The 12,788-nt window shown below is 40.0% G+C and overlaps 2 protein-coding genes across 3 annotated transcripts; both read left to right on the top strand.

Annotated features, from left to right (window-relative positions):
- Nucleotides 1–2,033: 2,033 nt before the first annotated feature.
- On the top strand, nt 2,034–6,965 carry LOC148408679 (calpain small subunit 1-like). The gene is made up of 11 exons (XM_088440415.1): nt 2,034–2,204; nt 3,308–3,364; nt 3,448–3,484; nt 3,575–3,667; nt 3,890–3,947; nt 4,032–4,096; nt 4,543–4,615; nt 5,326–5,400; nt 5,782–5,898; nt 5,987–6,045; nt 6,146–6,965. Exons 2-11 carry the CDS (start codon nt 3,318–3,320, stop codon nt 6,170–6,172), a joined length of 651 nt encoding a protein of 216 aa, XP_088296541.1. The 5' UTR covers nt 2,034–2,204; nt 3,308–3,317; the 3' UTR covers nt 6,173–6,965.
- A 744-nt stretch (nt 6,966–7,709) lies between these two features.
- LOC148408680 (uncharacterized) lies at nt 7,710–11,798 on the top strand. Of its 2 annotated transcripts, none has more exons than XM_088441052.1 (5): nt 7,710–7,848; nt 8,615–8,808; nt 9,217–9,639; nt 10,713–10,766; nt 10,847–11,798. In XM_088441052.1, the coding sequence occupies exons 2-5, from the start codon at nt 8,682–8,684 to the stop codon at nt 11,266–11,268; spliced, it is 1,026 nt and encodes a 341-aa protein (XP_088297178.1). In that variant the 5' UTR covers nt 7,710–7,848; nt 8,615–8,681; the 3' UTR covers nt 11,269–11,798. The 2 variants fall into 2 exon arrangements, with proteins under 2 accessions (XP_088297178.1, XP_088297179.1); XM_088441053.1 differs by lacking the exon at nt 7,710–7,848 and adding an exon at nt 7,973–8,119.
- Nucleotides 11,799–12,788: the final 990 nt, after the last annotated feature.

Below are 12,788 nucleotides of genomic sequence, written 5' to 3' on the forward strand. Positions count from 1 at the left end.
CGTACGTAAAATGTATATCAAATGCTCAGTTGACAAACTCAGCGTATATTTAAACGCATTTATCAAACATGAATTAAATTCTTAATGATGCAAAGCAGTAGTTATATTGCAATAACCAACACAAAAGTCGAATTCTTTTCCAGACTGCAATGAAAATATGATTTTTTTTCTCTCCCATACATCTCAATACAGCCAATATGTTCACTCCAGCCCGAGCCGCGTTGTGAATCCATGCAGCAACATAAATCCGAGCCACATTTGATTCCTGCTTTGAGACAAGGTAGCAATGGGCTTGAATGATAAAACTGCGTTGTCAAGGAAACAGGTTGTTCTGAAGACTGCAAATATGTCGCACTGGGATGCTACTATACAATGTTTCAACCCGCAGCCTCGATCCCCCTGAAATATTGAAGCTCCTCGTTTTCAATCCTTCAAAGTCACGCAGGTAATTGCCGGAGTAATATTTGCATTCATAATTCAGAGATGTTTAATAAGCAGTCTGTCATCATCAAAATTATTGAAATTGTTCCCTGCAAATCTCATTTGGAAAAGCGAATCATAGCTTTAGAGAACCTTGAGGTGGCAGAGCGATGTATTCAAATGATGAATGGGGGGGCGGAAGGGGGGGGGGGGGTGCTTGAAAATAGACTCACACTCAGGCACCCTTTAACATGGCTCCTGATGTAACCATGGATACCTCTATTTCATGGATGGAGTAATTTTAGCTGGAGTGGGACCTGAAGGACAAATATCCCTTTCTGCATCGCGCATCATACGCAGCCAAATCTTCAGTAGTACACTAAAATGCAATATTTAAAATATTTACTGTATATATGTATATATATATACTGTAGCATGTTATTTTGAACTGTCACTGGGCAGCATGAAATGTCTGTGACGGTCCCTCATTTTCAAACATGCATGATAATAGGTCAAATCAACGCGCTTAATTGCCCAAAGGTGCGAATGCTCGCCCGCAGTCAATTGGCTTCAGTTGCAACGAGCCTAATGAGGACATTTCGTGCACAAAGCGGATGGATTTTTAAGTACAATGCGGTGCACACTTACTTGTGAAAATAGTCATTAAGTTCAATCATGGAGCCAGAGCAGGTGTCACTGTTAATGAGTTGATAATTAATTGATTTGTTAAAAGACTAAAGAGCCAGGGGGGTAGACAGGGAAATTTCCTAACGGCACGTTTCTTTGTATTTCTTTACCATACTGTCCACGGCAAAACGGATTATTTTCAAGTTTGCATTCATACCGAATTTATATTTCATCTTTAAACACGCTGAAAAAGAAAACACTCGCTGAGATTAAAATTATTGACTTGGTCTGGCACAAGTGTGGCACAAAGTGAAACCACCGGGACCGGGGACCGGGAAAATACGTGCACATTGACAAAAACACTAGAAGTGTAACAGTTAATTGGTCGATCAGTAACTAATTATTTATTCTTGCAGCAAAATCCTCCCGTTTTTATCCATTTCAGTGGGTGGCCATTTTGCCACTTGCAGTGAACTGAAATTGACGTTGCAGTTGCTCAGGATTAAGAAGTAACGATCAACACAGAGGATTTCACATGTAGATGAAAAATTATTTTCAGTACAGTGCAAAGGTGGCAGTAATAATTGAACCTTTTGGTATTACTCACATCTCTGCATAAAAGTAATCACGCAGATTAAAAATCAGTGCATGCGTAAATTAAAAACACCCAGATAGTTTTAAAAAATATATTTTTAATGATGATGACATGCAAACAAGCTTTGTCAGAGGGGGAATGAATGAGTAACCGAACCGTCACGTTTAATAGCTGCTTTCTCCCCGATTAGCAGCAATAACTTCAACTAAATGCTTCCTAAAGCTGTACATCAGTTTGGCACATCGCCCAGCACCAATCTTGGATCATTCCTCCTTCCAAAATTGCTGCAGTTCCGTCAGATTCTTGGGATGCCTGGCACGAACGATTCTGCTGAGGTCATTGCAGTTTTAGCATCTCTCCAGTAGGTGGCAGCCATGTAACAATAAACATGCAAATGTGAGGTGCGGTTCTGGCAGAAGGACGGATCCAACTTGTAATGTAGTACATGCCCTCGTCCTGCTAGCAGCAGTCAGGGCGTGTTTTGTTGACAGACCCGAGTGCCAGCTGCTCCGGAACTTACCAACTGTCCTGATAAAAACTTTGAGTGACGCTGTCTCCTACGGTAAGTCATTGCGCATTGATATTATAGTTGTCAACCCATATTAGCCTGGATAAGAATTCGCTAAATTAAAAGGAAGGTTGCGCCCCTCGTAGTCGGCTAGCTGGCTAGCCCCGTGTTAGCCGATACTGTATTAGCTAGCTCGGGCTAATGTAGCTGCTGTAGGCTCGAAGCTTCATCCCAAATCAGCTTTGCTGAAAATATTTCAATCGTGGGCATAACGTAATTTATTCTATCCAACAACTACGCTACGTTTTTTTTTTTTTTGGTTGTTTAGTTTTCGAATGTCACGGAACAAATGCTAATTATAAATGACAGTTGACTTCCTCCTAGTTGCACGGGTTATGTTAGGTTAGCTCACTAGGAAATCCCAAGCGAGAATCAACAAAATAAACTTTGTTAATCGTCTGTTGGCGTTTTAACACCCCGGAAACATTTTAACACCGTCGTTGGTGGGCGTGTCACTTAAGACCAAACTTAGATTGAGTTTATACTGCATGTCGAAAAATATTGTACTTGCCTACATATTGTATTGCCAAAGTATGACATGAATCCAGTTTAATGTAACTCGTTAATTGAAAATGTTTCCCAAACTTTTCCCCAAGGGGAACCTCACTTGACATTTTTAAGTTGCGTCATTTATTTATTCATATAACCCCCCCAAAAAACAAACAAACAAAAAAAAACTGTCATAATACACATAACCAACTAAACAACCCTGAAATTGGGCCCAGCAAATATACAAACAAGAAATAGCCAAATTGAAAACAAACCAGGAAAAATAATAACAAAATTGAAATATTGATACATATAAACATAAGGAAAATAAAATAAAAAAACATAAAGTTCTACAATTTATTAACAATCTGCAACAGGGGACAAAAATGCATCCATGAAAGAAATCAAACAGTAAAACCGGCTTCTGACGGGCACTCACAATATTGTAATTGTGGTCGTTCATTCCAATTCTGTCAAAAATCTAGGCACAGAGTAAAGATGTGCGCACCCCAGATGAAAGTGCCACAAAATGAGTAGCATTTTATCATGCTCGTCTAAATCCAAGCAGTTCTTGCATTGAATAATTGTGTTACGTTTGATTTTCACAGCTGACTAAAGATGTCGTTTGCCCGCAAGTTCATCGGTGGTCTAATTAACGTTATCGGGTGAGATACCGCTCAAAGAATCATCCAATGGCAAAAGATGCAGTTTGTTTTGAAAGCTTCTCAATGGACTTGTGTTTTTTCAGGAATATCGACCCAGCCCAGTTCATACCCTCCGAACCCGTGAGTGACAGGCATTTCCTATCTAACTCAATGTGCGCATCACCGCACCATTAAGTTTGACTAACGAGGATGTTTTGAATGTTGTCAAAGCCTCCACCTCGCAGACCTCTTGCATATGTAGAGCAGCATGAAAGCGACGAAGAGAAACAGTTCCGCAGAGTTTTCCAGCAACTCGCCGGAGATGTGAGTATACCACAGGGTAAAATTACAATAACAAAAATGTGAACGGCGCATTATTCTCGCTCCATTACAGTATATTTGCGACACTGTTGAATTATGCACGTTATAATTAGGCTTCTTTATCTTTGCATGGAATGAAACGATCAAATTGTGATATGCTGTGTAATGTTTTAACGTGTATGTAGCGAAATGCGTAAAATAAAAATGCTTTCAAAAATATCGCAGGACATGGAAGTGAGTCCGGCTGAACTCATGAACATCCTGAACAAAATCATCGGGAAACGTAAGTTATTTCGTCGAACTGTATTGGCAGGACATTTCCACCCTATGGCCAATATATCTATCTCCTTGTGCACGTGTATTTCAGATGGCGACCTGAAGACCGATGGTTTCAGTATTGAGTCTTGCCGAAGCATGGTGGCAGTTATGGATGTATCTTTTCTCACCGTGGCGGATTTGATCTGATATGTTGCACAATATGAACTATCTATGCTATGCTATATATCAATGGAGAAAGAAAAATGATCGTGCCCTAATATTGGTGAATTTTTTTCATCCAAAACAGGCACAATTGGCAAGTTTTAAAGGGGAAAAACAACAACAAAAAAACAATCATTTCCCCTTGCAAGATTTTTAAAAATGACAGCATATGAAAAAAATATCAATGTTGTAGTCAGTGACTTTTGTCACTTTAAGTTGATTTTTCCAATGACCTGTGGGCGTTGGCCGCAACAGCTTTCGATTAATAAACGCGTGAAAAGAAAAGGTGAACTGGGTGTGCATGCTGAATGAGGGGAGTTGAAATACACCTGAGGCGAATACGCCTGGACTCGTTGGCTTGGTCTTGATGAAAATTGTGGACCTTAATGATGTTCCAGAGTGACAGCACTGGGAAACTTGGCTTCCACGAATTCAAATATCTGTGGAATAACATAAAGAAATGGCAGGCAAGTATTGCGGACTTGACGCTTTGTTCTACATGGGCGTTGCCTTTCTGTGCTCTTGCATTCCTGTGGTCAGTGTTAATCGTCACCAGTGAGTCAGAGAAAAGAAAAGAACCATGTTGTTTGTATCGCGCAACAATGGTGACACGCTCCGAGTATTTTGGGGAATTGCAATGCTGTCGAGTAGCATATTTCATTTGTGATTTCACTTTTTGAATCAGGCGAAATGTTTTCATGTTTATATGTGATGGGATTTATGTCACGGAGATTAGTTGGGAGTCGTTGAGGAAAATAGGCGTTTTTGACGAAATGTCCGTTTTGAGATTTCCACTAAAACAAGCTTTCATTTTTCAGCAGCTAAAAGGTTCGATTTGTAAGAAACTTTAAACACGTTTTTCTCAAAGCTTTAGAAGTTCAACTTTGTAACATAAACTTTGTGTCGTTCATTTTTGAGTTACCTCCATGAAATATACATATTTTAAAGGGAATTTGTGTAAAATTAGAATATAGTCATATCTTAATTTTCATTTTTGGAAACATATCACACATACTGTATATATATCCTAATTCAAAAAGTTCAGTTATAAATTCATTGTATTGAATTTATTTATATACATATGTAATTTAGATCCCTGAATTCTATACCCGAGTACGCTAAAATTTCGCATCCTGGTCCCGAATGCGTGTTGAACAAAGTTTATATCTTCCTTTAGGGAGTGTACAAGTCCTACGATTCAGACGGCTCCGGTGTTATTGGGGCGGATGAATTGCCCAATGCTTTCAGAGCAGCTGGTGAGTTCTTGCTGCTATTTGTTGTTTTGCCTGCCTTGCCATTTCGTCGTCTAAATATCGCCCAAAATGTCTTCTTTGCATTGCTAGTGAGCATATGGTAAAACACTTCAAACTTTTTTTATTTGAAATACCAATGCACACTGATGTATACATTTCCGAAGTCCAGCAGGCAGCAACGTGAAACCACAGATATGGCAACATTTCTGGCAACCATTGCAACAAAAACAGTTCAGATAAATAACCTACCCCCCCCCCCCCCCCCCCCCCCCCATCTATTTTATGTAATGCCTACCTGTGTTATATTACGCTTGAATTTCTTTTCCAATGCCAAAAGGGGTTTCGTTTGATTAAGATGAACACGACTGTGGAAATCTTCGGCAGGTTTTCCTCTCAGCGAGCAGCTGTTCCAGATGATCATTCGCAGGTATAGCGATGAGAGTGGCAACATGGACTTTGACAACTACATCGGCTGCCTCGTAAGGCTGGATGCCATGTGCCGTAAGTTGAAAACGTCCCCTCCGCCAACGGTGCATCGCGATGCTGAGGCACTCGCACTCTTAACATTGATGCGAATGCTCTTGTTCAGGTGCCTTTAAAACGCTGGATAAAGACAACAATGGGACTATCAAGGTCAACGTTCAGGAGGTAATCACGTCGCGCATCTTGTTTGACATCAATGCGACAAAGTGCTGTTTCTTTCAATGGCTTGGATCATAAACTGTCACTGTGCTTTGTGTCTTTTCAGTGGCTTCAATTGACCATGTATTCTTGAGCCCGGAGGATATTTTACTTGCACTCACTTTGTTTAGGTGTTCTATGCATATTTCTGGCCACTTTTCAACAACTTCCTGTTTTGTTTTGTTTTAATTCACCTGCAAATGTTACTTTCAAAGCTGTGCCTGATCACAAGACCGTTACAGGATTGTTGACTGTGCCAAATCACTCGTAGGGTAAAAACAATGCTGTATCAACCAAGAAAAGCACACACATTCACTGACAATGTTCACTTTTTTTGCATGCTGAGTTTGTGTGGTTAGGTAATGCTGGTTTTCACATTTGCTTGTGAGCTGCACTCAAGCCCAAATGAAATCACAGACCACGTAAAATGTAAAGTAGTTAGGCTGAATCGAAGACATTTCAGTTGGCAAAACATTTCGTTTTCAAATTTTCAAAGTCAGGATGAGATTAAGAATCTTATTGTAAATCATTTCAAACAAAATATTATGTCCCCTGTGATTATTGCATGTTTTACCATACGGAGACAATGTTTAGTTTCGACAGGCTCATATCTATGATGTCATTTTTATTTTAAGTAATAGTTCTACTTGCCCATACTTTCTTTTTATGTTTACTATTTGTTACAACTGCATTCTGTGGATATGCCTGACCCAGCATATTGTGTGAATTAATAAACAATATAACAGATGTGTATGCTACTAATGCATGCAGGCAATAATGGAGGTGCCTTTTTCAAAGTGTTTGTCATTGTATAACCACTCTTAAGTGCTCGATGCAATCGACGATTGTGCTGTTTTTGAAATAAAGGAGGTACGTTCAAAATGTTATGATGAATCGAAAGCCAAATTCATGAATTAGCAACATTTAAGAGATTCAAACATGCCTTTTCAGCATTTACTCCAGGCAGATTAAATCTTGCTCACAGCCATTAACAATTAATATTCAGAAGAGCGCACATTCACACGTTTTATTTCATACGTCTTTCCAATAAAAGCTTATTTGATACGTATCTTGATAAATGGAGTTTTACACATTCAAGCAGTTTTAACCTACTCCAGGCAGGCCGTTGGCAGATTTGCAACAATAATATGAGAGTCCCCTAGGTATTCCACATTAAGATTGATTGAGGCTTTTTTTTAAAGTTTGAAAAAAAAAGAAACTTAATTGAGCCTGAAAAGGTTAAGTGGAACAATTCAGTTCGCAAGGATGGATCTTGCAAAGATTTTCCCTTTTTTTTTTCTTTAACTGTAAATGTTGCATGTCATTCAAAGATATATGTATCCAACCTAATTCAACGCATATTTTATATATTTTTTAAACAATATTTGATTCGCTACACTCATTTAAAATCCAAATCGCATTTTTGATTCAACGTTTTCAATATGCTGTCTTTCTCTGTCGGAAAAAACGATTCAAAATAAGAGCACATTTTACAAACGAATACACGTATGCCCAGAAAATTCGTATCAAATCCAAACTCTTACCCTGTAGTATTTCGTACATAAATAAGACAACAGAATTCGTGGAATACACACAAAATGTTATTTAGTATTAACGGAGAGTCGCTCTTTCAGTAAAACTCCCTCACGTGAACTAGTCACCGGATATTGGTTGCATTCACGCTAGCTTTATACTAGCTAGTAGCTAGCTTGTTGATAAGGACGTTTACATAAATACTCCAAGAACAAATATCAATTTTGGGACTTTCAGGTGAGTTTGTAATTTCCTGGGTGCGGTATTGATGCTGACCCGCCGTCCAATAGCCAGCATGTGTTAATACTGCGCTTTATTAGCTTAGCACTAGCATTAGCCCTTGCTGTCTTGCTGCAGAGAAAGCACAGTTGTGCTTCAGTATCAATGCTGCCTCAAAGGCAGGACTATCAAACAACGTCTGACCATTTGCCTTTATAAGTGTCGCTACATTATGTTGCTGCCGTGTACAAAATAAACACGCACATCCACAGTTGACAGAGTGCACGAGGTGAGGTTATATTCAACTGCATCATTTAGCTGCGAACCTGAGGCAAAGTTAGCATTAGCTATCATTGCTTTGGAGAACAAGCCGACGTTACCAAATCATATATCTAGGCAAGTGCGTTTGGAAAATATTGTCGCGTAAATACATATGTTTAGATGAGGTCAGTGTTAAGTATGATGGTGTGTTTGCTCATGCGATTACAAGTATTGCATCCATTTGTGCTAGGCTTCTGCAAGTGTGGACACTTGCATTGTTCGTTGGGTTTTCGTGGGCAATGCCAAAATGCACTAAATATGTCATTTAAACGTGACCTGAAATGTGGGTTGAATAAATCATTTTTTTCGGGGTGCTCGCCTGGAACGCGTGGGTGTTTAATCTCACCTTGCGACAATGTAACATGTCATTTTAACCCCTTGGTTCAGTTGCTGCACTTTTATTTATAATAGAACAATTTCATTGTAATCACGACAGATTTTTTTCATTTTTTTTTGTGGACAGATTCGTCTTTGGGGCTGAGCGGTGAGTACGAAGCAGCTGAAGAGCCACTGACGCTGTTTTCTGGAGGATGTCTTCAACATTGCTCTTCAACCATGACAGTGTTATACGCTTCAAGAAAAGAAAAGCTCGTTTCACTTTCAGTGAGGTCCATATACTTTTAGATGAAGTGAGGAAACATCGCTCTATAGTTGTGGGTATGTGTCTCGATATTTTGATATTGTGGACCAATGTATCCAATTAAAAAATGTAAAAAAAAAACATCAATATTTAATTCTGGATACTTCTGATCTAACTGCCCATTTCTGTAATCAGTGGTAGATCAAATATAGTCACAATCCAGTGTTATTTCTCAGTATTGAACATCAGATGTCTTAGATCTGAAAGTTTTGAACTAATGTTTTTGCTTGTTGTGTGTCTGTTTTTTGTAAGGAAAATCCAATCCAATAATACTTTGCTCAACCACGTGCAAGCGGTTTATTCGTTCAAATCATATTAAAAAAGCAAAAGAACATTAAAATATCTTAAGACTTCGTTCTAAACATTGCTTTTGTCGGATTAAATGAAGACGGCAGTTTTTAACTCATCTTTTTTTTTCTTGTAAGGAAAATTCAACCGCGGTGTGCAGACAGACGTGAAGAAGCGCGCATGGGCTGAAATTACAGCCCGTGTCAACGAGATCGGCGAGTGTCAGCGAGAGGTCATTGAGGTGGTTAAGAAATGGTCGGACCTGAAGTGTGACACCAAGCGGAAAGTGGCCGCCATGCGGTCGGGCAAGGTGCCCAACCGGGGACTCAACTCTCGTCTATCGAAAGACCTTAATCAAACGGAGAAAGTAGTGCTCCAGATTCTGGAGATGGATCAGCAAGACCAGTTCAATAGTGACTTAGGCCCCCTTTGCGATGATGACGATGTTGAAGAAATGGACGAGGACGACATGGTCGGAATGCAGAATTCGCCCAATGGCGCTGACGAGTTATCGAGGCCTCCGCCGACGGCGTACTCTTCAAGCGGATTTGCACAGTCAGGTAGCTAAGAGGAGCCATCTCCTCAAACTACTTCTTTTGGAACTGTCCTCACATTTTAGGGATGTAAGAAATTGTTTGAAAAGTATGTGTACAAAATAGACGGGAGCTACTTAACTTATGTTAGCTCATTCAATGCCAAAGACGTATTAATACGTCTTTATAGAGCCCAGATGTTTAATCCCAGGTACTAATTTACAGATTTTATTTTCAAATATTAGGATAAAGGAGAGTCTCAAAATATTTGCCCAAAAAAAAAAGGATCTTGGGATTGAATCACTTAAGACTCGTGTAAAAATCAATTTTTATCACGTCTTTAATCATCAGTTAGATTTTATACTTCAAAAACTTACTTAACTACTAACAGCACAGAAGCAATATTTTCTTAAAATGAATAGAAAAATTGGAAAATAAATGCTCCAACTCACCCCTATAAAATGCAAAGGTTTTGTTTTGTTTACGTTCAAAAAATTAAGCCAAAAAATTAAAAAAAACCTTACAGTTAATAAGGTAGACAAACCTATGAAAAAACACACCAAACCCACAACACATTGTGTATTGTGTGCATGCAACATCACAGCGAGTTTGTCACTTAACAATGTGCCCAGTGGTTACTTGAATTCCATCACATCCCAGGCATCCCATCATGCTTTACTCAACCGCGTGCAAGCGATTTATTCATTCAAATCCTATTTAAAAAGACAACACACAAATCTCTTAATACTTCATTCTAAACATTGCTTTTGATGGATTAAAATATAGACGAAATCCACTGTTTCCTCAGTCATGTTTTAAAATGTTTTCTTCATTCGGCAAGTCGTCTGTAAAACGTCCGTCATGGTCCATCAGTACCAGCGGCCTCCCCACCTCTGCTTAAATGATATTCTTTGAAATCTGAACAGTTGGACATCTTTAGGTCAGGCTAAAGTATATCTGGTTTGAGGTCTAGTTTCTGCGAGAGAAATTTCCGGCATATCGTTTTACAAACCTAAGCCATGGCTGTATAATACGCTATATTTGATTAGTGCGTGAAATTATGCGTCTTTTATTCCGCAATGATGTTTTCGTTGTTTCAGGGGACTCGTCACATGCTGCCTTTGACATGCAATACGAAATACCCGCTTCAGAAGGTGAGTTGTAGCGATCCGGGTTTGGACGTAAGTCCGTCCGTTTGCTTTTCTTCGGCTCAAGGCGCCCGTTTCTTTTGCAGACTGGGATCAGGACCTGAAAGATGACGCGCTGCCCTCAAGTCAGGCAACTAAACTAAAAGCCGATCACCAAGGAAACAACGGCCTCCAGAAACAAGAAGAACCTCAAACTTCTTCCGGTACTTCAACCTCAGCGTACTCACTTCCCATCAGCGGTCAGGGCAGCACAAACGCCAGGGAGAGCATGCTCCAAAACGCCTCGCTCAGCCTCCAGGAGCAGCACGCCACCAACGTCCTGCTGGAAACTGTTTCCCGCTCTTTGGAGCTTCTATCCGAGTCGGTGCAGCAGCTAGCGGAAACGCAGCAGGAATTTGTGCGTGAGTCCCTGCAGCTCCAGCGAGAAACCGTCCAGGTTCTTCGAGACTTTACGGGCAACGCCATCACTCTCATGCATGACAAACTAAACGGACGGCCGGCGTTATAGCATCAAGTTGCCAGAATTATCTCTGACTTTATACATGGCCTTCAGCCACAGAAACCTTCAATTTCCTTTGGATTTTACACTGGCTACTGTATTTATTACAGTACTGATATTCCATTATGGGTAGCGATTGTGTTGTTATGAAAGCCTGTCGAAGGGGTTGGATGGAACTCTTGTTTTGTTTTTTTCCTTTCCTTTGCTACTGAGAGTGACACCTCTGTCGCTGCATTGTAAAGCATGTACCGGTTTTGAAACCCTTTCCTAGTTTTATTGCTGAAATTCAAGAGTCGGTCATCGAATATGAATTGCGTCAAATTCAGCGCGTCCTGTCCAGAAGTGTTCCTGCGCGTCTGTGTATAGAGTGTCACCCGTACTGTAACCTTGAGTAGTTTTCAGCACCTGGCCATTATATGGTCTAAATATCCTAAAGCTATTATTTCCTTTTTATTTTTACATCTTTTACTGCATTATATATTAGAATATCCATTAAAGAAACATCTTTTAAACAATGAATAAACTATCTGTAAATATTATGGCGTGTTTTTACCATTTGGCATAATTCCATACTTAATTCAGTTTTGGTTTTTTTTTTGTTCACGAGACTTAGAAAATGGAAGGTGCGTTTTTTTAATAACGATTGCTTGCAGTCAGGAGAATCCTTGCTACCGATTCCGTCGTAAATCCGCTAGAGGGCGCAGGTTGGGTGAAACAAGTTCAATGAAACGAGTTGGGTCCTCCCCCAAGTGTCAAATCAGCCAAGTAGTCATAGCCTTGCTGTCAATTCTACTTCCACCAGAGGACGCTGTGGTCGCCATTAATAGAACAGCCAACAGAAGAACGGGGACTTTGCTTTGTTTTGCTTTGCCAGTGAGTCAATTTCACCAAAGTTTGGTAGTTGTGCAGGTGTTTCAACATCTTTTAAAATGTAAATGACCTCAACGAGAAAATCCAACAGCAGATGTGCACCGGTCTGGACACAATTCTTATTTGTGACTCCTGTCGTCCAAAAGTACGTTCTGCTCTGTTCCCCCCTTCAATGGACTAGAAATCGATTTATTTTAATAGCCGGTGGAAAAAAAAGTGAAACGTATGTAATATTAGTTCACCAGCCTCAAAGTCAAATATTCCAATCGTCTATTTGTTTACATTTTGCTTCTGAAAAGTGCATTAAAGTAATATGCCTCCATTTGTTGGGCTACCCTTTGCATATTTTTATTTATTTATTTGGGTGGTGGTGGGGTGCCTTTGGTTGGCTTGGACATCGTTCAACTTGCAAATTCCCTAGTTAAACAGCTGCCATAGCTGCCCTGGTGCGTGTGCTGCAGTTGAACAGAAGTTCAACACTGTACCGCCGCTTCCGCAGCAAGCGTCTCGCTGGGCGGGGCGCTTAATCGCCAGCTGTATTCGCTTGCGAAATGGTCGTTTGCATAAGCTTTGGGGAACCCTTGAACACTGGACTTAAACCTCAGTGAAAAGATATTATGCGCTCTGAGTGCTTGTAAAACAGCTATGTCCTCGATGTC

This window comes from Hippichthys cyanospilos, chromosome 18 (genome assembly GCF_059441005.1).
Source record: "Hippichthys cyanospilos isolate Australia breed blue-spotted pipefish chromosome 18, RoL_Hcya_1.0, whole genome shotgun sequence".
NCBI classification, from domain to species: Eukaryota; Metazoa; Chordata; class Actinopteri; order Syngnathiformes; family Syngnathidae; genus Hippichthys; species Hippichthys cyanospilos.

What these genes read in the sequence shown, in the direction of transcription:
- LOC148408679 (XM_088440415.1), top strand. Translation starts at nt 3,318, where the DNA reads ATGTCGTTTGCCCGCAAGTTCATCGGTGGTCTAATTAACGTTATCGG. An exon ending in AGTTCATACCCTCCGAACCC is followed by an intron (nt 3,485 to 3,574) that starts GTGAGTGACAGG and finishes ATGTTGTCAAAG; the next exon opens with CCTCCACCTCGCAGACCTCT. An exon ending in AAGGCTGGATGCCATGTGCC is followed by an intron (nt 5,899 to 5,986) that starts GTAAGTTGAAAA and finishes GCTCTTGTTCAG; the next exon opens with GTGCCTTTAAAACGCTGGAT.
- LOC148408680 (XM_088441052.1), top strand. Translation starts at nt 8,682, where the DNA reads ATGTCTTCAACATTGCTCTTCAACCATGACAGTGTTATACGCTTCAAG. An exon ending in AAGCGGATTTGCACAGTCAG is followed by an intron (nt 9,640 to 10,712) that starts GTAGCTAAGAGG and finishes TCGTTGTTTCAG; the next exon opens with GGGACTCGTCACATGCTGCC. An exon ending in CGAAATACCCGCTTCAGAAG is followed by an intron (nt 10,767 to 10,846) that starts GTGAGTTGTAGC and finishes TTTCTTTTGCAG; the next exon opens with ACTGGGATCAGGACCTGAAA.